A 27591-nucleotide genomic window follows, 5' to 3' on the forward strand; every position below is an offset into this window, starting at 1 on the left:
AGTCATTGAAATACCTCCATTGTGAATTACAGTCTTTAGTATTATGAAATACTCTTCTCTGTGTCTTTATTTATTGCTCTTTGGTTTGCATTCCACCATGTTCAATAATATTGTGACCACTGCTTTTTAAAAATTTATTTATATCCTATCTATCCTTTTATCTTTAATCTTGCTTAACTCTTTGTTTTTGATGTATCTTTTTAAAAGCATCATAGTGTTAGATTTTACTTTGTTAGTCAATCTTAATATCTTTTATGCTCATAGGTGAATTAAGTCCAGTAACATTTATTGATAATGTTGATACATTTGTATATGGACACAAATATATGAAACTATATATATTCTTTTACTATGTCATCTATTTCATTGTATTTTCCTCAAAATCTCTCTTTCTCTTTTTCTGTATGTATGTATTTGAGGGAGTATTTGGTAGTTTTTTTTTTTCTTAATGTTTACCTTTATGCTAAAACCATTATATATTACCTTTCTTCTAATTGCCAGGTAGCCCTCAACTATTAGCAATAATGAAATAATTTGCTACTAACATTTTTGCTTTCTGTCTTCCAGCATCTAATTTAAAATGATACTCTTTTACTCTCAGATAATACATATACTACTAAGTATATGTATTACTATGTAATTACTCAGCTTATCCAGCTTTTTATTCACTCTCCATATCCCTCTGATCACCTGCATTTTTCATAGTTGTTCTATGAATTGTCAGAGAATACAGCCATATTTCTATAACCATCATTAGATTTTAGTTCTACAGGTAAATGTATATTTAGTGGTTACTTCCTATTCTGATGTTGATGGCTTTTCGATTATTCTAGTTATCTAAAGCTCATTTTAGTAGGTCACCCAGGAAAGGCATATTTAAACAATATTTCTTAAGTTATTGCATACTTATATTAGCTTACAGCCTTTCTAGTTAAAAGTCAGTTTTGCTGGATAGAAAATCTTAGTTCAATTTTTTCTTTCTTTTACATTTTTAAGCATGTTACTTTATTTTCTGGTGTGAATTGCTATCATCAGAATCTTTTGACAATTTTATTTTTTTCCTTGTGAGTAAATTGACCCACTTCTTATTCTATCACTATTTTGAAATTTGCTCAAATATAGAATATTGCTATTATCTATAAGTTCAAATTAATGAGTTTCACGGAGTATGTGTTGTAAAGACCAAAAGCAAGACACTACTTGTATCTAAATGTACTTACTGAGACCAATCATGAAGTCTCGGATCCAGTTATGTCAGCCGTTTTTATGGAAGGATCAGAACCATGCAGTGACGTGATTCATTCTGTGATCTGTTGTGTGTCTAGCGGTGGGTGAGGTGGGGCGGGTAGCAGTATAAATATTGGATGAAACAAGATAAAAATACAGTGAAAAACTTTTTATAATAAGCCAAAATAAATCTATTTTTCACCTTTAACATTAATTAAAATGGATACAATAATGCATTCCACATCCCCCAATGTTAACCTGGTGTTCAAGAAAAAGAGAGTTTTTTGATGCTATTTTATATGAGGTTTTATAGTGCTTTCTACCCTGGAAATGAAAAAGAAGAATGTTAATAACAAGTAAACCACTGTTTCTGTGTGTTAGATATATACTCCATCAAATGACCTCCTCCACTAATGCATTTGTCATTGATGGAGCTGAGCTGCATTAGACTTTCAGTTTCAATACTAGCGTTTCTTAAATCCTAATGTGTGAATGGAGACCAGTAAAAAAGCAACAATCAAGAACCATGCACAAGTGATGGTGCAAGACCTGTTCTTACTTTCAAATATAAAAGATTATACTTGCTCTTTTAAAATGTTATGATCTAATCGTATCCATAAGCTGAAATTTGATTGTGCACATACAATAATTTAAATTTCCAAACCCAAATCAGTTCTCTAAAAGGGTAATATATATATATGTAAATTGTATCACCATATCATCATTTCCATTCCATTTAACTTTTATTTAATTTATCAGCAAAAGGCCGGGCGCGGTGGCTCAAGCCTGTAATCCCAGCACTTTGGGAGGCCGAGACGGGCGGATCACGAGGTCAGGAGATCGAGACCATCCTGGCTAACACGGTGAAACCCCATCTCTACTAAAAAATACAAAAAACTAGCCGGGCGAGGTGGCGGGCGCCTGTAGTCCCAGCTACTCGGGAGGCTGAGGCAGGAGAATGGCATGAACCGGGGAGGCGGAGCTTGCAGTGAGCTGAGATCCGGCCACTGCACTCCAGCCTGGGCGACAGAGTGAGACTCTGTCTCAAAAAAAAAAAAAAAAAAAAAACTTTATCAGCAAAAAAAAAAAAAAAAAGCTATTTAGAATAACTTTCCAGTGAGGTTCTATGTTATGTGGTCAGCATTGTCAGAAATCACTTTTACTTCCTTCCATATTCAGCACTCTTGATATGAAAAAAGAGAATTACAGATGACTTTGGATGGGTTTTTATTTAGTTAATAGATATCATTACATGGATACAAATGGATATGCCTCTTCAAACTGGTAAAATAAAAGGGGGCCACTAACAATAACTTGTAGATTTCTACAGTCTTCAATGAAGATCAAGATAATATAGCTATTTAAAATATTTCTTATATTACTAGGTCAGAGAAATTTTAGATATTACTACATTGCTAGTAAAATAAAATAAAGTGTCTTGACCTTAAGCCTGGACATCTTATTTACATTTATGCATATTTCTAGACAAAAACAGATATAAAAATAGTAATAATACTGAATTTACTTAGACCATCTACATTTGAGCACTTTACATGTTTTAACTCACATAATTGTAACAAGTTTCTTGCACCTGGTAGTCACCATCATTGTTGCTATTTTGTAAATGAAGAAACAGAGACCGAAAGGTAAAGTAACATGACCAAGGTCACCCAGTTTATAGATGAACCAGGATTGTATTTGAACTGGGCATTTTAATAGCATTTAGATACATTTCTGTCACAATAAACTACTTGTCTTTCATTTGTGAAAGCTGTCCTTTTCAGAAGAGCCCCTAAAACTCAATAATAATCTTAAACAATGTTTGTTGAAGGAAACACTTATAAGAAACCAGCCGATTAAAAAAGGAAAGCAATATACGTAATTCTCTGAACATCTGATAATTATACAATGTCATTCAATTAAACCGTCACTCTTAGAAGCAGAATCCTTGTATTACCAAGTACAATCCTTGCCAAATATCCAGACACAATCATGGGCTTTAAGGATTACAAGTCACATAATAAAGGATAATGACCTAAAATTAAGCACACCAATATAGAAAGCTGGGACTGTCATGCTCAGTATAAGTCAGCAATCTATTAGATTTAATGTGAGATTAACGAGCTATGTAACCCCCAATTACGCTGTTTTTCATTAAGAAAAAACGTGATGATGGTGCTCAGTACAGTTCTTCCTTCTATTTACCTCTGTTTAATTGGATTGTGGACTGCTTAAACATCTTTGAATTGGAGCTTATAAGAAGATGATCCCAGCTGTTTTTCAAAGCTTAAGGCAGCAGACAGACAACACGATCATGTTAAGGCTCATGCAAAAGCCTTAATCCTACTTTTTACCGTCAACCAGCTACTGCAGTCCAGTGTTTAACCTTATAAGTGCTAAATGTGCTTTGTCACTGCTTTGGTAGATTTGAATTGTCATTGTTTAAAACTTTTAGCTTCAATGCCGTTAAAAGATCTCAATTCTCTCCACCTTTGGAGGCTGACCATGTTACTGTGCAATGGTTCACCACACTTCTAAAACGTCATCTGGAGAACAGTGACTTGTTTGTTCAGACATTCATCCACCCATTTACTCATCAGATAAATATTCAGCTTTTTTGTGTCTTTCCCCAAGCTCTCTTGTAGACATAGGAGAGCAACCAGAAAGGCACCCTTCCTTTCTTTGGAGGTCGACTGATGAGCCCCATGATCATAGTGTCTCAGACAGCTCTTCGGGACTCATTGTTGAAAGTAAATAAAATAAGTTGAAGTTCTCTTCCACTTTTTCTAACTACATTTTTCTTTTGTAAACCACTTTTCTAACTACATACAGTCCAGCCCTTGAACAACTTAACCTTACAACGAACAGCTGTAGTTTTACTGAAATTAACAATATTGAAGTATTTAAGGAGTAAAGGCAAATGATCAAATTAGCCTTCTCTACAGCTGCACATGCTACTTGGATGGTGACATACTTTCTTTTCTCTTTTCCTTTGGAGGGTGACTGGTAAAGGAAAAAGGGGGTGGCTCTCTGATTTGTCCCACTGATGGTGAGCAGCCAGGAGAAAAGCAGACACACTTAATGCTCAGCTGCTCTGACCAGTCAAGCAAGCCACCAAGTCCCAGTTGTGCCTCTTGATGTTTTCTGATTGCACCTACTCCTCAATCTGTGAACTGTTTTCTGGACTCAGATTCATCAAGCGCTGCTGCTTTAAACACACATGCAGGCAGGCATCCTAGGATATGCCATTATAAGCTGCTGCCAGGGGATCTTCTAGGAGATAAATGGAATCTGTGTGAAGTAAATTAGTGTGAACCAGTCAATCTCAGTGTCAGCCTTGAGCCACTTCCATGGATAACTAGCTGGCTGACTGGAGGCCAGGATCTTGTGCTGTAGGTGGGTTGGAAGCTCTGAGATTCTGCTGCACAGAATGAGATGATTTTGGAGGCTGTTTAGTCCTGGAATAAGGCCAATTTGATCTGTGTTTCAGATTTGTCAATGAAATGGAATTCTAAACATGTTTGTTTACCTCCTTACTCTAGCTATACAAAATGTGTCTAAGTTGGACAACTTCTTTACTGTGGGATAGGAGAGAAATGCCCTGGAGATAACTGGTTCCTCCCAGATTCAGCTGCCATTTGCAGGCTCCAACAGTGCTCTGCTAGGCTTGACCCTCCTATCTAAGACCTTTAGGGTTTTAAGACTAAATAATGCCATAATCTGGTAAAAAATTTTAAGCCGAATCTCTCTCCCTCTTTGTTTTTGCAAATAAATCTCTGTGATCTTAAATTCATGAAGAGAAGTTCTCTGCAAAGGTTGATGATCATGGTTCCCCATAGATACCCAGCATGGGAAATAGAATTTTGGTCATTAGAAGGGGAAAGGGACAATCTCTTCCATGGCAATACAATGAGGAAACATTTTAAAATAACTTGGAAAGGATTTAGAGACAAAAATGCCCTGGAAAGGATTTAGAGACAAAAATGTATATAAGCCAATAGAGCCTTAAGAATTATTGTTTAATAGGATTAAATTCTATGTGTAAATGGTTCTATTATGTAAAAATCATGTTTCCATAATTCAATATTCTTTTAGAGATCATACTCTAATATTACATTATGATCACAAGAATTCTTTTTATCTAGTTAAATTATGACAAATCCTCTTTATTTCTTTTTTCCTTTATTACATTAATAAAAATTTTTTATCACCTCCCTCTCTGCAGAATGAAATATCAGTGCAATGGTTGAACATAGAATTAAAATGTATAAAATAGAACTAGGATAATCTAAGCTTCCTATTTGGTGAAATTTTTTAAAGCGTTTCCTCCCATAGCCCCAGGGAAGTATTTTACCTTTCACAAGAAGAAAAAGAAATTTATCGTGGAATAGGAACTTGGGCAAAACAACAATTATTTAAATATTCAACAAAATTAATTTTCTACTTCTGGTCACTTTACCTAGACTCATGTATCCATAATACAGCTTTTGAGTACTTTACGTGGAAGTACCACCATTATGGGGTCCATGGAGACACATTTTATATATAAGATACGTTTCAGTATATAGAGTGTGTCTGTGGATGTTAGGTAGCATGAATCATAGCAAAGATCAAACCAAATGCTTTAAAAATTGAGTGACCCTTTCCTTGAACTAATGAAACAAAAATGGGATGTCCTGTGAGAACAAAATTTGTTTTATGCTTGTACATTGAGTTCAGAGAAATAAAATCCCTAGGGTAAATTTAACTTTATGATTTATGAGGATAAGGAAAAGGGAGTGGAAATCCGTGAATTTCCCCTTCTGTTTTAGGGAGAAGGTGTAATCTTTTGCAACGTATGACTTATATTATTTTATAAAGTTATTTGAAGGTTAGGAAAGTGAATGTTGGGAAAATGATGTTTTGGTCTAGAGATATTGCATAATATGATCCACCCAATGCTACATAAACATTCAGTGCAAATAAAGTAGACTTCTTCAGTCATCACTACCTGAAAGTAAGCTGTCCCGTGAGCATTAGACTCATCATGTTTGTGGAGCAAACATATAATCTATAAATTTCCAGGTATCTGAGATAAGCTAAAGATGACAGAAACTGACACATTGGGTCAGCCCTCTGATTCTTCTAGCTCAGTCTTCTGATTTCAGCACCAGAGGTTCCATTGTATAGAGGCAAAGTTATCCTCATAACATCAACCTCAAAGTCTCAAAATGTGTCTAAAATGTCTGCTTCCCTGTTACCGTACCCCAGTGAGGTAGTCAGAAATGAGACCCAAAGAATGGGATTAGAAGTATAACACAGGCCAAATAAAGTGCTAAGGAATACAGAAGAGAGGAGAAAAATTCATGTTAACTGGCAGATTGGCGAAGATTTCACAGAAAGGTGAAATTTCAGCTAAGTCTTCAATAAAAAGTAGTATTTTAGAGAGCAGAGATTTGAAGATTGATGTTAGAGGGGATATCTCAAACTGGGAATCTGTGCAGAGGCAAAATGCAGAAAATAAATGGCATATCCAGGGGACAGTGAGCAGTCTCATCTAACTGTAGTGATGATATCAGAGGCTGAGATCGGAAGGATAAAGAGAGGGGTAGCATTTAGTGAGAAATCACTAAATGTGAGTTGAGATCATATTGCAAAAGGCCATGAAATCCATGGCTCCAGAATCTTTCATTGCTGAGTGAACAAAGGTCCTTGTGGGTTTTCTACATAGGAAATACATGATCAGACCTTGGTTTTAGGGATATGACTTATCTTAGTTTAAAGAATGGCTGGAGGGAAAGATACCTACTATTGGATAATTAAAATAGAGGAGTGACTCTGGTAATGTCAAATAGAAGGAGAGTATAATCATCTTAATGGGGTGAAGGAATGGAAGTGAGAAGATGACAGTCATAGGTATATATAACTTTTTAGCAGTTTTACAAATATCAATCGTACTCTTCTTCAGATTTACTTTCAGACTAGAGTCTTTGTCTTCTTAGTCTCTTCTAGAGATATTCTTATATAAATAAACTCGCCTCACCATTACTTCCTCCCAGACCTTTGGATTGCCTCTTAAATTCCATTGTCTTCTGCATGGGCAGTGGTAACTGGAGACACACACAGTGTTCCAAGTGTGAAGTCCTCATGGGCTTACTTGGTTTTCTTGTGGTTGGTTGATTGTGTTGCTCGTCCTCCTTCCTAAAGCACCAGCCTTCTGTTAGGCATTTGTCTACATTTTTACATTGACACAATGTCCTTGAGTCATAACAAATGATAGCTCAGTGCCATGTTCTTATTACATATACTTAGGGTTATTTTAAATTTTTTATTTGTAGTTATTACAAATACATACTACTTATACATATTTTTGGGTTACATGTGATATTTTCACATAAGTATACATGTAAAATGATGAAATCAGGGTAATTGGGTTTCCATCACTTCAAGCACTTCTTATCTCTTTGTGTTAGGAACATTCCAATTCCACTCTTTTTGTTATTTTGAAAGGTACAATAAGTTATTGTTAACTATAGTCTACCAAACACTAGCTCTTATTCCTTCTATCTTACTGTATTTTTGTACTCATTGACCATCCCTTCTTATCCCCCACTTCTCACTGACCTTCTTTTAGTTGCCATCATTCTACTATCTATCTCTGTGAGTTCAGTATTTTCTTAGCTCTCATATATTAGTGAGAACATGCAATATTTGTTTTTCTGTACCAGACTTATTTCAGTTAACATAATGTCCCTCCAGTTCCATTCATATGGTTGCAAATGACAGAAGTTCATTATTTTATGACTGAATAATATTCCATTTTGTATAGTACCAGATTTTCTTTATCTATTCATCCACTGACGAACAGTTGGGTTGATTCTACATCTTGACTTTAGTGAATAATGCTACAGTAAACATGGGAGTACAGATATCCCTTTGACATACTGATTTCCTTTGTTTTGGACATGTACCCCACAGTGGGACTGCTGGATTATATGGTAGTTCTATTTTTAGTTTTTGAGAAACCTCCATACTGTTCTCCATGGTAGCTCTACTAATTTACACTCCCACCAACAGTATATGAGGGTTCTCCTTTCTCCACATCCTTGACAGCATTCATTATTGCCTGTCTTTTGTCTAAAAGCCATTTTAACTAGAGTGAGAGGATGTCTCATTGTAGTTTTAATTTGCATTTCTCTAATGATTAGTGTATCACATATACTTTGGGTTGTGTTTCCTCTAAATGTTTTCCAAACTTTACTGCAATGTATATGCAACATTTATTCTCATTCATTCTGCCGTACAATTGTTTTCTATAACTAATCTAATTAGTCTAACATTTCACAACTCAGGAACCCTCAGTCTCCTGGAGATTTACCATGCATTCTTCCAAACAGTGTGTAAAACTATATTAAGAGAGAGATTTTACACTGATCTAGGAAACTGTGTTATCTAGAAATATCTATTCATCTCCTACCCTTTGTTTCCTGTTTCTTAGCTCTCCAATATGATAACATGTTTTTGTATGGAACCTGGCTTTCTGGAAGTATCATTTGATTATATTTACTAGTTTCCCTTTATACACATGCATGTTTGCTCTTTAAAACTTGGCTTTCTTTAGGTGTGTTTCTCCTATCCTTTGTTTATAGATGTCACTAGTTTGTATAATATCAAATGAGACTCTACTGCTTATCAAAGTCATTTTCATATTTTCAGCAACCATCTCTTGGAAATATTAGTCCAAATACTGAGTGTTATGCTGTGAGACAGCTTGAGGATTTGAGAAGGCATCTTTCTGTTATTTATCTCTCAATAAAACTAATACTTTTAAATGAGTGGCTACATTGAGATGTGTGACTGTAAGAACCAGCTGATGCCAACAGACCACTTATGCTTTCTATGTCTTGTGTAAATGCATATGGGGAGGTGTGGGGTGTGAGAAAGTGATGCTCACTACTGATTATATTATCATATTGTGGTAAAATACTTTTCAACATCCAAGCATATCTTTCATCCAATCTCAATATGTTTTCAAGTACACTAACATACCACTTTGATGTCATTCAAATAAAAATAGTCACATTCAGAGTAACTCAGTCTAATGATACGAAATATGGTAACTCAGACATGTTGTTCCTTGCATCCTTCTTAATGTTGACAAAGAACTAGAAAACGGAGCCATAGTCTAGATAATGTGATTTTCTTATTTTCCATTTCCTATCCGGGAGATGAAAGAGCTCTGACACTTGACTAACCATCTGAGACAAACGCTTTCCCTTGAGATAGAGACGACTATCAGCTGGGAATTTGAGACTGCCTGCCAACCATTCTCCCCACACTGATGGTGTTGTCTTAGGTTCAGTCTGTGGAAAGGTTGCTGCTCTTACGAATTCCAGTGCTAGTGCCATATAACAGTTTTCGCTCCTACTGATTGAAGAGGGGAGTGTTTTTTGGTACTTTTCCTTGGTTTAAATTGCCCTGTGATGTGAATCCTTATCTTAAGTTCATATATAAATCATGTTTATCTCTAGTTTCAAATGTTAGCATGATGCTCTTTTGATTGAAGTGTCTTTTGTTTTCCTGGCCTCCTAAATTTTCAAGTACAAGCTGGGAAGTTTACTATAAATTCCTCCCAGAGTTTTCCCTTTACTGACTGTTCTTCAATTTATGAATACATGGGTATCTATTTGTTTTCTTCCTTGAATGTATTCCTGCTTTCAACTTAGTATTTTCTTGAACTTGTGAACAGTAAGTAAAATTAATACATTTCTGTATTTGCCATAGAAAACAAATGACTTTGCAGAACCTAAACTGCATAAAGAGTGCAAATTAATTTCTATACATTCTTAGCCATCATTCACCACCATACTTCTTTTAGTGATGAACAGATCCTTTCAGATATTTCTGAATCTCTTTTTCTTCATTATCTATATGGTATCAAAAACTGGAATTGAGCTTACTGACTTGACCAATTAACTTCTTGTATCTAGAAATTCTCTTCTTTACCAAATTGTAGATAAATATAAAAAAATAAGAAACATTACTTCTTATTTTTTATATTTATCTACAATTTGGTAAAGAAGAGATTTACTCGGTAATATTCAGAGACCAAAGTCATGGAAATTATTGAAATTTTCTTTAAGTATCTGCTCATCTACTCACCAGCTCTCTCCTTGGAACACTGCTTGCCACAAAAAATGGTCTTCCAAAGAAGAACATAAAGAAATCTAGGCAAACCTCCCGATGGGAACTCTTAGAATTACCCTGGTTGGGAGTGAGGAAATGTAGCAGGAGGAAGGAATGCAGTTGTACCATTCCCTGTTACTTTTCTTTTCTACTTCCTAACCTACACATTTTCTTCCCAACCTACACATTTTCTCTTTCCCTCCGTCCTATATCCTTATAGTCTCTTTCAGATTCTGAGAGTTTAGATAACTTTATTTGAGTTGGCTTTCATGCCTTGCTTGACTAAGACAAAATGAATTCATGGACCCCATCCTTACATATAAAAGGAATAGAAAGAGTTGGGAGTATACTGGTTCTCCCTTTAAATTGAGGAGAATATGAGTCCACAGGAACACCACACTGCTCCATAACCTTGTCCATTTGTTCAACAAACAATCATTGAGAACCTCCTTATCACTGGGAAACTGAAACCAAGAAGGAACACTTTCTCTTTTAGGAAAATGCCAATCTTCCTTAATTCAGAAAGGACCTCTGAAGTCCTCATTAGTTCCCACACTAGTGTAGTGGCTATTTACCCTCTTGGTATCCTGTTCAATTGTATACTCAGTAGTTGGTTGGTCTTGGATTCTTAATTGGCAGAATATTTGAGTCTCAAAGCTGGAAGGTATCAAAGAGGCTGTGTACTTCAACTCCCACATTTTATAAAGGAAAGAACTTGAGTTTAGGAAAGTGAAATGGCATGCCCAAGATTGCACTATTAGGAGCAGAGGTAAGATTGAAACCTAGATCTTCTGGTTTAAGGATTTTTTTTTTTTTTTTTTTTAACAATACAACACATTCCCTCCCTGGGAACTCATAAGTTCATCTCTTCGATGAAAATTTTTTAATATTCTTTTTTTAAATAAATAAATATATATGGAGGCTGACCAGTGTGGAATATTATTTTCCATCCAAAAATAAGTCAGACGGGGTTTCCTTCTTTATACAGACTTCCTGTTGGCATTAATAAGAGGTTTCCGGGCATGTTTGATTAAGCTTGAGTTGTAAACCCTAGCTAGACCTCAAGATTTTTCCCTTAAAATTGCAAGTGAAATTCATCATTGATTTTTAAAAAGTTTTGATTTGTTTTACTTCTTAGGAATCCTTGTGAGCAATTTCACCCAATCATTTGATAAATACTCTTGGGTGCCTACCTTGTGCCTTGCATTAGGCTAGAAGTGCAGTATTGCTTATCAGCCTTACTGAGGCAGCCCTTTGCTCAAAATCCTGAATAACAGAACAATATTTGTATTTGAGAGGCATACAACAATATTTTAAAAGATTTAGTACGCAATTTATACCTCTTTCTCATTTATCTTCCCTGAACTTGGCTGGGTGGTCTAGCCATATTTCTCACCTGTGGAAGTTAGCTATAGACAGATTTTTCCCCTAAGCCTAAATAGTCAATAATTTAATCCTCTCTGTGTGTATTTATTTATTTATTTATTTTTTTTTTTTTTTTTTTTTTTTTTTTTTTTTTGAGACGGAGTCTTGCTCTGCCACCCAGGCTGGAGTGCAGTGGCCGGATCTCAGCTCACTGCAAGCTCCGCCTCCCCGGTTTACGCCATTCTCCTGCCTCAGCCTCCCGAGTAGCTGGGACTACAGGCACCCGCCACCTCGCCCGGCTAGTTTTTTGTATTTTTAAGTAGAGACGGGGTTTCACCGTATTAGCCAGGATGGTATCGATCTCCTGACCTCGTGATCCGCCCGTCTCGGCCTCCCAAAGTGCTGGGATTACAGGCTTGAGCCACCGCGCCCGGCCTCTGTGTGTATTTAAATGAATAGTTTTTTGTATTTTTTAGTAGAGATGGGGTTTCACCGCATTAGCCAGGATGGTCTCGATCTCCTGACCTCGTGATCCACCCATCTTGGCCTCCCAAAGTGCTGGGATTACAGGCTTGAGTCACCGCGCCCGGCTAGATACTCTTAAAATAAGGGTGATGTGGACACAGCTCTTTAGCCAGACATGTTTTCCTGATAAGACATCTGTCCAGAGAGATTCCACTTATAAACTGAATTTGGAGTCTGTTCAAATGACTTTGTCTTTGTTTACAAATTTGGTGTTACCCCTTAACGTCTTTTCATAGATTATGCCTCCCTCTGGTTTAAAATATCTTGCAGTCTTTTGAGATCTGCCAGTTTTGCATTTATATTTTCTTCTACCTGAATTGTATGCAGCTTTCTCACTTCCATACTTCTAGAATGCTATATTCTAGTTTATCTTATAGTGATTCTTTAAAATTGGAGAGAGATTTGAATTACAAAGCAGGATGGTATTCAACTCTTGGCTACCATATTGAGCTAGTAGCGTTCAACTCCGGTCTTAGAGTTTTCACTGCTTATTTCACAGGCCTGAGCTATCTTTTAGTGTTTCCTGACCTCTGCATCCTGTACATTATTTTTGTGCTCCTGATTAGTGTGTAATTAAGATTTTTGTTTGGATTTTGTCTGGTAACTACAGTGGTTTATTCTATTCAGTTACCCAACATTTCAAACTGCTTTTTATTAACGATTTTCCTATATATATCCTCATTACTTCCAAAAAGCCACGATACAGATGATGAATGAGATCTATTTTTAAATCATTCATAAGTCATTGTATTGAAAATGTTATTTAGGACTGTAGATTTTATTCCTACTGTGAATTATAGGATTTTTTTAATGGGCTCCGTCTGTCCAACAGCAGTTGCCTAGCTTGGAAGATCCAGCCACTGTTTGTGGATGTGGGTGGAAACTTTTTTCTAGTGGCCACTCTTTTGCTGGGGACGTGGAGATGTTTTTGGGGGGAGTTGTTTGCTGCCCAGGCCTAGCCCCTTTAACAGCTAATACCATCTTTCTGCAAGTAATGAGAAAAGGGAGAAGGGAGTTTTTAGAGGATAACTGAAACCAAAATTAGAGAATAGAGCAGGTGGAGGAGTATTACCACTGATGGCCCTGCTACCACTTTTTTAATTTTAACAACAAATCCTGCTATAGAGTCTTTCTCATACTATCTCCTGAATTTCCTCTTACAGTGTTCTCGAATGTGATTTAAAAACTATTGATTTCATGTTGTCTTTGGCCGAACAATTCATTTCTTTAGGATCTAGAAGAATTACACTAATAGTTAAATGCACCATAGTGAAACACATCCATACAAAGTTCATAGATTCCTCTCTTATCTAGCTACCAAAGATATTGCAAAGATATTTAGAACACTGGCCCTTCAGTCATCAATATTTTGAGGCATGTGATGAGTAAATGGAATAGCCTTACATCTTTCAGTGGCAGAACTGTCAAGAAGAGTTTGTCTTTTTTGCCCCTTACCTCCAAATCTGAACTATTTCAGAATCCATTACAAAGGAAAAACAGTTGATTTTAAGCTAAAAATGAGTGTAGCAACCATTTGCATTATATTGATGTCAAAAGTATCTCTCTGCCAAGCTCTGAAATGCACCTTCAAAAACTACTGAAAATATCCAAGAACTTTAGTGATGAGCTACAAATGGACTTTGGTATTGATAAATAAAAGTCAATATGTATAGTAAAAGGACAACTTACTGTGATAAATGGGCCCACCATCAGTAAAGATCAAATTATTGACTATCTAAAGCAAGGAAAAACCTGTCTATAGCTAACTTTCACAGGTGAGAAGAATTAGCTAACAACAGCAATTTAGAAAAAGCTCAAAGAGACGTGTAAAGAGAATTCATTAAAAATGCATACCAAGTAGGCAGCAGCTTTAACGAATATATCCGTGGCACTAGGCTAATGTGTATCTTTGGTCATGCCTAGGTTCACACCCTTTTCTTTTGCCTTGAATGAGCTCCCTTTGGGTTTTCCACATTCCTACTCAAGGAGGTCTAATTCAAATTTTACCTTCAGACTACTCTGTTGTAGAAGAATTCGCCTCTGCACTACTAAAAACCATGTCCCTCTTAGAATGTGGTCTCCAGTGCTCCTACTAGTTACTTTTCATCATACTTCAACTAGAGCACAGGTTGTATGAGGGCACATTAAAAGTGCCTTAATGTCTTTACCCCTCACAGTCCAACACAGAGCTCTACCCATAATAAACACTAGATCAATATTTGTTGATTCATCATTGTTGAAGTGATTCATTAGAGAAGCCTTGGTCACATATCATGTCAGAGTTCAGTGATGAAACATCACAGGAGACACCCAAAAGAACAATTGCAAGGATTAGCCTATGAAAGAAAGAAAGAAAGAAAGAAAGAAGAAAGAAAGAAAGAAAGAAAGAAAGAAAGAAAGAAAGAAAGAAAGAAGAAAGAAAGAAAGAAAGAAAGAAAGAAAGAAAGAAAGAAAGAAAGAAAGAAAGAAAGAAAGAAGAAAGAAAGAAAGAAAGAAAGAAAGAAAGAAAGAAAGAAAGAAAGAAAGAAAGAAAGAAAGAAAGAAAGAAGAAAGAAAGAAAATGTAGAATGGCAATAATTAACCTCTCCAATGCCTACTATTCCCGACTGGTAGAATGTAGCTGTTTCTTCTACAGTAAATTTAATTGGTTGCCCTAGGAACTACCCAGTAAAAATGACAAAGCTTGTATCATTTCAAATTTGGAAACTAATCTGTAACCAAGTACAATATCTGAAGAATAACCATCTTTACTTCCCTCCCCCACACAAGCCAGACCCCCCAAAATCAGAGGTGGAAGCAAAGTAGTAGCCTGCTACCTACTAGTGTGAGTTTAATGAAGATCATGCAGCTAAAACTACACCTAACTTTCTGGCCTTTTTGAGAGGTTTGGGATGTCAGTTCATTCTTGGACCACTTTATTGCCACAAAGAATGGTTGCAGACAGATACTTTGTCTAATACCATGTCCTCTTCCTCTGTGAGGTCCCTGATTTAAAACAGTATCTTCTGAATATTTGTTTGGTGCTTGATAAATATTTTTGAAGGAATGAATAAATGAATGAACGGAGAAATGTTTTAAATTATGAAAGAATAGTGTGTTGGATGGCAAGTGCAATGCATTTGCCCAAATCAATAGAGGTGCTACCTCATTGGCTTTTAGTAATAGATTTAGCTATGTGATTTATTTCTTTTACAAATACCAATGTAAATATTTCAGAAAATTATCAAGTAAGATATACAGAGATAAAAATCACTAAAGTTGGCCAGGAAATCTTGACCAACATAATGGTATTCTGAATGAAACTGATACATTTAACTATACCACTTAAACATTTCACAAAAAGTCTATGGATTCAAAAATAATCTGTAAGTATGACCTAAACTGAAGAAAATTAAACTAGCTACATCAATAATTACATAGGCCACACATCCTCTCCTTCAGTGTCACAAACTAACCCACATCACCATTTTGCAAACATGCATCCTTGGTCTCAAGTTGGCCTAACAAGAAATTGAACAGACCCATTGAAAAGATAATTGAAAGCACGTATCCTCTTGGATTAGGAGGACATTTAGCATGGTACCTCTGCATCATTCATGTGTTCATTCATTCATTTCACAGATCCTTCAAGAACACCTTCTATGACTTAGACACTGTTGCATATGAAGTCCACAGAAATGTATGGATGAAAATGAAAATATCAGATTTATTATTGAAAATAGCAATTTTGTGCTTTTCTTACATTTTGTTCCCCAAAAAAGATTTTAGAGAAGTAGTGAATTCTAACTACACTGGGATTTTGATAGAACAGAGAAGTCATATCTGTGTACTGAGAGAGTTGGTGAAACAATGTAGAGGGAGAATTTAAACCAGAATCGTGTTACTAGTCTTCTGTAAAGTTTGTCTATGTGGTCTTCAGGTTACAAACATCAGTGCTATTCACACTCCATTAAAATAAGTGGAGGAGGGCCGGGCGCGGTGGCTCAAGCCTGTAATCCCAGCACTTTGGGAGGCCGAGACGGGCGGATCACAAGGTCAGGAGATCGAGACCATCCTGGCTAACACGGTGAAACCCCGTCTCTACTAAAAATACAAAAAACTAGCCGGGCGAGTTGGCGGCGCCTGTAGTCCCAGCTACTCGGGAGGCTGAGGCAGGAGAATGGTGTGAACCCAGGAGGCGGAGCTTGCAGTGAGCCGAGATCTGGCCACTGCACTCCAGCCTGGGTGACAGAGCGAGACTCCGTCTCAAAAAAAAAAAAAAAAAAAAAAAAAAAATAAGTGGAGGAGTGTGCCAGGTCTGAACACTACTAATACTGCCTGGACTTTGGGTGGAACACCGTTGTATCATGTACCAAATGTGTGAAGGAGCACAGTCTCAGCCTCTCCCTTGCTTTCTTGTCTCCTAACAGAGGTTTAGAAACAGTGTCCAGGCCCACTCCCCTGTGCCAACAAACATATCTTATGTATGATTGTAAATATATATTTTGTTTATTGCATTTATGGCTTATAAATATGTTGCATGTGTTATCAAATCAGTGATGGTGTTTACTGCAGCAACTTACAATAAATAAAATTCCACTGTACTCAACAGTATCTATATATTTAGAACGTTTGGCTAATTGTGGCCTAATTTATGCTATTGCAGGCTTGTTTTGCTTTGTTTTTTTACTGAGCTTCTTCATGAAGACAAGGCCCACTTTTTCTGACAATTATTTTCTAGAACAAATGTAATATGGAAATATGTTACTTCCTGGAGACGACATAGAGCAAGTCTTACAACTTGTGGAAAAATGTGGAAACTTGAGTCTATTTCTCAGACAGAATTAGTGGATACCATGGGTTTATAGGAAATTTTAGACTTCTGTACTAGTTTCTGTCTGTGGTGATAATCCTGCAATATCTCATGATAGTTTGGTTGTCTGGAGACCTACCATTTGAAACAACAGCCCTTCTTATTACAATTTTCAGTGTATATTCATGCTACATTTTAAAATTTACTTTTTATAGTACTAGTTTTTCTGGTGTTTGGTACCATAGTTTTTAATTTAATGAAAGAGAGCCAAAATGCGCACAAAATGTTCATTAGCTGTGATTTGTGCAATGAGAGAAACCATTGCCACCAGTACAGAGCTGGTCTTCCTAATTGACTAGCCTGATGTTCTTCTCTCTGTGTTCTATTGCCGTTAATTGACTATATTGTTTTAGATTTATGCATTAAAAATACGATTTCTACTTCGAAGAGATCACTTTGTTACTTTGTAGCTTTTAAGCTGATGCCGTGAACTTATTTTTCTTCTAAGATAAAGTCACATCTATAGATTTTTCAACTAATTACATGTCTGCCAATAAATACTTAGAGGATACATTTTATTTCAATTTATTATTTGTGTTTACATAGTGTGTCCCTGGAAATATCTGTGGAACTGAAAGGAAATGTTTTAATGGTATTTGCTACTACTTTTTCATCCTCTTGCTTCTCTCTCTCTCTTTCTCTCTCTCTCTCTTTTAATAGCTCCAGTCAGTCCGGTCAAGCATGACAGCAACTCAAACTCGGCAAACTTCCAAGACGTGGAGGACATGCCTGACAGATGTGTCTTGGAAGAGTCTGAGAGTCCAGGTGAAAGCCATTTAAAAATAGTCAAGTATAAAATGATAAATTTGACACAGCTTTGGGGTCCTTGGAAGGGGGTGAGGGGAGAGGACATTGTAATGCTGTTTTCTCTTAGCAGCTGCACGGTCAAATTAATGGTCACCTCCAGGGGTCACAGTGTGGAGCTGTTATCTTTTCCTCTTTCATCAAGAATTCAGTTGGAGGAAGTACAAAGGCTTTATGACTGAGAAGGGAAGCTGACGCTATTAGTTCATTATCATCAATTTTAGGCTAAATGGTTAATAGAGCCAGAGATTGGAAGCTATAGAGAAATGGCAACATTTTAAATATTTCAAATAATGGGATCTAACAAGAGGGGAGAGGAAGTGGACAGATGGGGATGAAAAGAGAAATTGTCATAATTACAGTTCAATTTACCTTCCTAGAAACAAACAGGACTATAACTGGGATGAGAGGATTTTAGCATAATGGTAATGAATACTGTTAAATGTTTAGGGAAAAATAAAGTCTAGAAAATAGTACCCTTCTCTCATGCAATAAAAGCCATTCTTTGTCAAAGTTACATATTTGTATATATCCTTTATAGAAATGAGAGAAATGTACTAGAAGGTTACAGCTAGAAACACTTATACATAGATTTCTGTGTCTATTTTTGTTTCATTTTGAAGCATGCCTAGCCTTAACAACTAATTAATTAGAAGCAAAAAATCTTGTAAAAGTTGGATGAATATTCCTGGATAATTATAAAGTTATAAGGTGCTAGAAGGTACCTTATGATCATGAATGAAAGAGTTAAATATCTCCTCCACTTAATATTTGTGGTTCCTGTTTTATCTGGCTCCTGTGTACCCTCTACCCTCTCACATCTTTGTGTGCTGATCCATGTATCATATTTTTGATTCATCCTCTCTGTGGCCTGTCAGCTTAGTTAAGAGATTTCCAAATCTTGTAGCCTTCGTTGACAGGGGGCAGCTGCAAACAGTCCCCTGATCCTTCCCCAAGGAGAGCTACTGAGATTTAATTTTCACTGAAAGGTGCAGCCTGCAATCTATGTCAGGTCCCCTAAGTCATCTCGGAACCCCAATAGGCACAGTGGCGATGGCATTGTATATCAGTCCTCTTCACTCCACCAAGATTCCTCCGAAGATGGACTGCTGCTGTGTGCCTGTTCTCAACCACACTTCTACGTTCAGATCCCATGGAACTGAGAAATGGCATCTTTAGCAATGATAGAAATGTTTAATGAGCAAGTTAACCCCACCCCCTGCCATAATAGCTAAAAGAAAAATGTAGATGAGTCTCATTCTAAAAGGGAGAGGGTAAATGGTAGTGTTAAATTTCTATAATAAAAATTATTTATCCATTACTTTTAGTTTTGACTAATTTTGCCGAATTTTGATTAGGTTTTAAAAATGTCTTAATACACAGTTTTCCATTACTCATTTTGTCAGGCAGGTAGATCTATGAGTCAAGTTTTTACCTAACTGTCCACTGTTTTTGATAAGAGTAGATCAGCTTTATATCATTTCAAAAGTAGAATAAATTTCCATCATCGCTTAATATGAATGGAATGGGAATGAGATTCAAATATAACATTCTCTATCTGATTGATACACACAAAAGCATTTATCAAGAAAGAAAGATGAATTAGAAAATATAGGTGCTGATAAAAAATCTTAACTCAAAAAGTGAGTACTGTTCTATACATCGGACATCATTATACTGGTAATAAAGAATGAATTACTCTGGCTTTTTCCTCTGTCCATTCCTGCATTTTAAGACATCTTGCCTTATAGGCCTAGAAACCTCTGGAGAGTTCACTACTGGTCTCACTGCTTTCCACTGAGAATTTGTGGCTTGGTTGTCATGGAGACATCGTATTTCTCCAAGAATTGCTCATATTGATCCGTGGCCAGGAGTAAATGGCCAAGCCAGTGTGAGGAATAAAGGGGGCTGGGCAGTCCTATAAAATGACCAGGGCTTGTGGGTTGGAAATAAGCTCATAACAAACACTTAGCTAAAAAGAAAGACACCGTTTGATTTTGTTTTAGGATTTCTTTCTGCACTTTGGGCCATTGTCTTCTTTCGCTATGAACTGAAAGAAACTTGTTAGTCACTTGTCATGTCAGAGCTTTGGTGCTTGTCCTGACACAGCTGTCAGCCTTCCAGCTCTGCGCAGTTCAGGGACACACAACAAAGAGGCAGTGACATGAATTATTTATTGCTCCTTGTGTGGATAAAATTCTGTGATAAGAAATTAAGACACTTCTGACAGAGGTGCTTGTTTAGTAAGAAAGATTTTGATGAGAGAGTGTATTTCCTTGAAGCATGAGTATTCGATGGGCAAAATTCTTAAAATTGAACATGGAGGAAAATAAGTTTTATGTTTCTTGTGTGAATTTGGTGGCAGAGAAGGACGTTCTTGAACTATAAAAATATGACTTTCCACTTTTCAAAGCCCAAGCATTAACTTCAAAATATCAAGTATTTCAAAATGTAGGGGCTCCAAAACCATAAGCGTTCCTCTAGCAGTTCAGTTACCTCTGTTCACCACATGTGAGTGGTGTTTCTCTGGAAAATATTAACTACCTCAGTCGGAAGAAATATTAACTACCCCAGTCAGAAGAAGAAATAAATTTGGGGTTTTTAGGTGGTGAGATTTGGGAAGATGTCCTCAAACCAGAAGAGGTGCTTCAGTCACTAAACTTGTAATTGTGTGAGTGTATTCTTTAGTCATTGTATGGAAAAGAGTGCATTTGATTCTGAATGCACATTCTTACCATTTTCAACTGGAATGTTCTCACTCATTCAAAATTCCTTTTAACATTTTTATGTACATGCAAAATCCCCCAGTTACAAAGCTGAATGTGGTCAATCTTCTAACTTTAATGGATATTGAACTTACATGGTTTTATCTATGCAATGCTAAATGACTAATATAATTATTACATCATTTTAATGAATAGATCAGTTGTTTGAACAGCATATAGAAAATGGAAAAAAGTGTTTTTCCATGCAAGCACAGTTCAAGTATATTGCTTTATATATTGTTCATTCCACAGAAATTCTCTTCTTTGCAAATCCTGTAAACATCACTTGACTTTAACTCTTCTGGTTTTGTATTGTGGATGCGAACGTATTTTCATATGCAGAAAGCAAAAGGGACATTGAAGCACAGAAAAACTAAGTTTTTGGGAAAAGTGAAGTTGTTATATAGATGTTGATAGAGAGTCTTAAAATGTCACTAACAAAGCCAGGTTGTTTGAATGTATATAAAAGAGAAAGAACCACTTCACGTATTACCTCTGCATACAATGGGGCTTGAACTCAGAATGTAGATTGTTTATTTTTGTATTGACATCACTCCTTCTCCAGCACTGAATTGACTAGGATGACCCATTTGTAAATGGGCTGCAGTCTGCATGTAGGTCACAATTTAGACGCCTTGTGGAGTGGTTGTTCACCTGGTCTCTAGAGCACTCTACCTTATTCATCATGCCATTGTGATCTCTTTATGGGTTCAAGCTGTATACCCAGGTGAGTGCCTGAAGTCCATTAAGGTAGGCAAAGCACCTTTAGACCAGAGCATTCCTGTTACTTTGACCCTGCTAGTGAACCTGGAGGTCTTGTCTGATAGGGAAAAGTATCTCTCAGCAGTGTCTTTTCTTTGAAATAATTCATTAGCAAAGAGTTTTGACTCACAGGTGAATCCCAGAATGAAGTTTCCGGCTCAGACTCTGTGAAGTCTGCTTGCTCCTTCACTGGCATTTATACGTTCCTGAAACCTGTGGGAATAACTTTGATGTCTAGTAATAGCAGCACTGAGACAATATCATGAACTTGCAGTTCCCTTTTTTGAGATTTTAGGGCCATTAGGCTTTCTTTCTTTGGCTCTTTAAGGCCTGGTTGCTTCTGAATCTGAAAGACGTTATCACAAAAATAGTTCAGTGGAGCCTTTTGCTAGTTAACTTCTTACTGTTTCTTTCACAGTGATTAAAGCTCATTTTTCATTCTTCAGAATTTTTTTTAAGGATTTCTAGCTCCTCATCTTTAAAGTCATGATGATAGAAAATTTAGTGTGACCTTCACAATTTTTTGCGAAAGGGTTAATGAGAAATCTTAAGCCTTTGTCACCATATTGGCTTGGAAAATTAATAATTTTTCTTTTTAGTGCACTAGAAACAGTGTACACTCCAAAGTAGCTTCTGCTGAAAATGATAGTGACAAGAGAGAATTAGAAGTCCAACAAAATGCATTTACGTAAGTGTTTCCACATCATTCTTAAGTAGTTTATAATCAGTATGCATTCTGCCATTAATAGAACATTTTTGTGGTTTTTATAAGGCAGGTTATGTATGTAGATCTATATACATCATTGTCAATCAATATTATATTTGCATGAGTCTGATGACCAAAACTAGATTTCTCACAGAGTTTCCAGGGGATACTACGTTGTGAAAAGCCAAGGTGGAGTTTTTTTTTTTTTTTTTCTTTTACTATTCTGGCTCATGAATCACCAGCAAAAATCAGGTAACAGAAAGTAGGACAGATTCAGGACTGGAGTGTTGGAGATGGCTGATGATGATGCATGAAGCAGAAAAAATGTGGAATGTGTGAGCAGCCCATCAATCATGGCCATCGAGAACACGCTTCTTATGGTTAGTGCTAAAAAAAAATCTAGAAGAATTAAGAGCAATTCCAGTAGGAAGATATAAGCACTTTCTTCAAGTTGTTTTTAACAATATCACATTATTAAAATTTACCCAAGAGGAAAATTCAAACATCAACATATTTTTTAAAGAATGTAAAAGTATACATTAATACACACATACACACACACACACACACACAGACAGTATACAGTATTGGTTTAACTAAACCATAGTTTTTGCCAGTAGGAGTGAAAGTTACTATTCATAGACATGTCATTAATATAAATGTGTTTTGAAATAGTTATTAAGGAACAATGTTCCAGTTAGTTTGGTAGTCAATTTGATTTTAAATGAGTGGCTTTTTTTAGCCTACAAAGACAATCATCCAAGTAGTCTGAGAAATAAATACTTTTTTGATTCTCCAACTCAAACAGTATTTCAACTAATAAATTTTGACCCTAAAACTGCAGTTCTGGATTTTCCTAAGAACAATTAAACTATTTGAAATGTATGGAAATTTACAAATTTCAAACTAAATTTTTCTTATAGAAAACTTCCATCTTCCTTGGCAGTTAAAAAAAAACCCAAGCTATAAATAATGTGTGCAATTAGTGTATTTATCTACTTTATAAGACAAGTACATTTTTATTATATTGTCTTATTTTAGGATGGAAAAGACATGTAGAAATTACAAGCAATACATTTCTTCCTTTCGTTCTTTTTTCCCTCATTCTCTCCCTTCTTCCTCTCTGTATCTGTTCTTCATTTCCTCTCTCCCTCCCCTCCTCTTGGTCTTTCTCTTTTTTCTCTTTTTAGATTTCACCATATAACCCAACATATCTGCTTTTCTCCTAGGTGAGCCAAGGCATCATTCATGGATAGCAAAGGTCTGCCCCTGCAAGGTGTCTTAAATGGAATCTCATCAGTAGGAGCTGAATTTGGACAAATTAAGAAATCCAAACGATGCAATTTGTTTATTAGTGTATAAAAGCATTGTTGTTATTGGTCAAGTTATTAGGCTGTAGTAGATTTACTAATATTTTAGCGACCATGTATTAAAAGTGATTTTAATACATGCTGATCAAAATGCAATACATACTGATTGAAAATATTCAGATTCATCTAATTTTAGAAAGATATTGTCTAGATCATTATCTATTGCCGCTTCTTACTTTTTCTGTTAATATTTCCAACAGGGAATGCCAGTCCACAGACACAAATTCAATACTGCTTTAAATTTTCTCTTATCCTTTTAGTCCCTAAATTATATAATAAACAATGTTAAAACCAATGTAGTACACAATGCTTATAAATTTAATGTTGCTTCAAGGTATTTAATATAAAATTTTACCAACTTTGATTTGTCTGGTTAGGATATTTTGTTTTAGTGGATATGCTTTAATTCAGATCAATTACTGCAGTAAATCTCATCCCTAAGCATGAAATGTTGTCAGGAAATAACCAGTTCCATTTAGTTATCAATTAGCCCAAATAAGTGATACGAAGTATAACAGTGACCAACCTTGTACTGTCGAGTTAATTTGGACTTCTAATGACATTGAGGCTAATGTCTTTAGCTAAAGGTTGATCTTCTTGGCCATGTAGATGTGAACTAGGGAAGGGGAATCAACTTACGGCATATCACAATTGATCCTTATTAAGTATAAACTCTTGTAGGTCTTTTCCCAGAAAGAAGCTTGACTGGCAGGAATTCTAAAACTAAAATATATCAAACAGCATAAATAGGAATAGACATAAAGTGCTCTTCTATTAAAGCCTTCGGTGATCTGATTTATTCACTATGATTTATATTGCACCGTTCCTCAATTTACAGAAAATCATCAAAATATTATTAACCTATGTATCTTATTAATATAACTATTGCCTAATCCATAGACAAAAGGATACAAAGTATTAAATATATGATATGTAGCTATATCTATCTATCTATGTATCTAATGGGGAAGTTCAAGTCACTTCAATTTAAGAAACATATTTCTGAGCATAGGAGCAGCCTCAGGTCCTATGGTGGTATACAGCGGACAGGAGAGGGGGAAATTAGAAAAGATAACTATGTAATTGAAAAGGGAATGTAAAGCATTAAATATATGATATGTAGCTATATCTATCTATGTATGTATCTAATAGAGAAGTTCAAGTCACTTCAGTTAAAGAAACATTTTCAAGCATGGGACCAGCCTCAGGTCTTATGCTGGGATACTGTAGACAGGAGATGGGGAAATTAGAAAAGTGACCTATGTAATTGAAATGACATGGGCTGTACCCTGAAGGAACTTGTAATTAATGATGACCTGAATAAACATACCAGAATAAAGATGTCAAATGAGTGTGACTCCCTTAAAGTAGATTACAGTATGCATTCTTTGTTTCCTAAAATCTGATTTTACTGCTTGAAATTACATTTGAGTTGAACTTTAGAAACTAACATAGTGTTAATAGGAATAATCATGGAAAATTATCATCTTTTGAAAACTGAAAAATATATTCCCCCTCCTTTAGAAACAGTCAAAAGTCATTCAAACAAGTTTCAAAATAAAGGAAGGCAGCAAGTTAGGCGATGGATTATATTTCCTAGCATGTTGTATACCAGCTGTCAAGGTCATTGTAAGGACTCCCAAAAGCATTTTGAATGATGGCAATATCAAATAAGTGTATGTCCTCTCAAATGAGGCATTTTTAATTGTTAAAACCTATTTGGATGCTCAAGTTATCATATGTTTATGAAAAATAAGCTTCATTATTTTTATAGCTACATCCTATTATTCCCTTTTAGAAACAAGAATAACAATAGGTTTTAATAGTTGCCATACTTAGCATTTATCAGGTCTAATGAAACCAATATTGAATCTCTGATAAGTATTTTCTGATATTACTAGCTACAGCAAATTAGAATTGGCACAACCCTGACATTACTAAATGGAAATGTTAGGATTTTTCGGCATCACATGTTAGAATCTCTGAAATTTAAACTTTCATGTTAAATGACTAAAGTTTGCTTTTATCAATATGAATTCTGAAGACCAATATCATTAACTATGAAAACTTTTAATTCCTAAAAATAGAGTTTTAGAGATAATTCAAGCAATGCACTCCTAATATCCATACACAAGTGTGTTTATGACACAAATTCACTAGTCTCTTTAAAAATGATTTCTTTATATTGACTGGCATTCAACATATTTCAGTAATTTCTGTTATGACAGAATTTGAAATAGCAAATTGTCACACAGTTAACTGGATGGACCATGTACGTGGTGATCATAACCACTTGGTACTACACCCAGAGACTCAAAGTTGTCTTTCTCCTGATGAGATATGGGTGTCCTTTTGTACATCTAGCCCTAGGTAACCGTGAGTGATTATATTAGCAAATGTGTTTGTATCCAGAGTATTCCTGTCATTGTAATAAATAATTTATTTAAAAATTTTATCTTGTGTTTCTTTTTTGGTAATCATCTTGGTGATATTTATGAATATATATAGATAGATAGATATAGATACATACACGTGTGTGTGTGTGTGTGTGTGTGTGTGTGTGTGTGTATGGTATATCCCCCAAAGGAATATCATATTTTCAAGTTTGCAAGCCTTGACTCTTTGACTTGCTGTTGAGTTTCACATTGGCTGCATTGTATATTGCAGGAAAAAGTATCTGGAAAGCATGGAGGGTTAAGAGCAGAGGCTCCTCGGCAGTGTGTCCAGGCCGTGTGTGCTTGCTGTGCTTGTCAGAGCCTCATTCCCTCCCCTGTGTTGGAGAGCTTTCTCATAGGGCTCATCCAGAGGTGCTAGAAAGCAATCTGAACACTGTTAAACATTTCAAATATAAGGAAAAATGTATAATGCTAGAAACACACAGTTAAAAAGTAGCACCAGGTATCAAACATTCTGTTACTATTTTAGAAACTAAATTAAGGCTACTTTGAACATGATGGTATTAGAAAAATGATAGAATACGGTTTGTTAAATATTAATATTCTATCTTTAGATGATAGCTTTGGTGATTTTTATTTCTTTTCTTATACATTTTTTCCAGTGTTCTGTATTTTTAGAATCCTTTTATTATTATTATAACGAACACTTTAGAAAAGATACTATTTCTCTTTCATCCTTAGAGGGCACATTATAATAATTGAGTATTTTAAAATTAAATTTTATGCCATATGTTTAAAATGAAAGTTCAGGTTACATTAATTCCAATTGATTTTACAGCCTTATTTTCACAGAATGGACTCATTCAATTTTTTAAGTTTTATATTCATACATTTTGATTGCTCAGTTATATAAAAGCAGTGTTATAGACTCCTTTATTCTCCACAAAATGTTGTCTTATATGTAAAATGCCAAAAATTGTGTTAAATTTCCTAAGAAAGTCATTGCTTTGTAAACATTTGCATAATACTTGGTGTTTTTTGAAATTTTAAAAAATTAACCAAAAGAGTTGCAAAATTAAAACTTTCTTGAGTAGATATCTTTCAGATAAAGCGGCACGGCTTCATGTACAATAGTCCCCAGGTCACCTCACATTGTAATTTGCTCAATGAGGAGCCTACAGGTAGCAGGTAGGAGAAGGTAAACTGGAAATTAACAGGTCTCTCCATAAGAGCATGCCACTGGAAACGCCCATCCAATTTGGGGCCCCTGGAAGGCAGCATGTGTCTCATGGGAGGCCTGTCCTGGTACAACTACTTTACTCTTTTCACCTTCATCGTGACCTTCTCAGATACCATCTTTATGTAAAATGTTGATGTTATGGAGTTTTTGCAGTAATTTAGTTTTTATAAATATTGTATTAAAATATATTTCTCTTGATTGCTGTTTTTTGTTTGTTTTGTTTTGCTTTGCCACCACCTACTCTTGGATCCTGCCTGTGAAGTCTAAGATAAATTCACCTATACCCCAGAAAACACACTGCAAGTAAATAGACTGTGACAATTGCATCATTACAAGCATGATTATAACGATGCAAATGGTAAGAAATAGTTATTTTAATACTATGCGAAAATTAAAGTCATAAACCAGTGAAGA

At 35.7% G+C, this 27591-nt stretch overlaps 1 protein-coding gene across 6 annotated transcripts in view; it reads left to right on the forward strand.

Annotated features, from left to right (window-relative positions):
- The window catches only part of WDR72 (WD repeat domain 72), a 244968-nt gene extending 217593 nt beyond the window's left edge, over positions 1-27375 (forward strand). For all 6 annotated transcript variants that reach the window (XM_033190066.1, XM_033190064.1, XM_033190068.1 and 3 more), the window contains 2 exons: positions 17795-17899; positions 23401-27375. In XM_033190066.1, coding sequence (XP_033045957.1) covers positions 17795-17899; positions 23401-23456 — 161 coding nt within the window. In that variant the 3' untranslated portion in view covers positions 23457-27375. The remainder of the gene's footprint in view (positions 1-17794; positions 17900-23400) is intronic.
- Positions 27376-27591: the final 216 nt, after the last annotated feature.

Source organism: Trachypithecus francoisi, unplaced genomic scaffold, assembly GCF_009764315.1.
Source record: "Trachypithecus francoisi isolate TF-2019V2 unplaced genomic scaffold, Tfra_2.0 Lachesis_group3, whole genome shotgun sequence".
NCBI classification, from domain to species: domain Eukaryota; kingdom Metazoa; phylum Chordata; class Mammalia; order Primates; family Cercopithecidae; genus Trachypithecus; species Trachypithecus francoisi.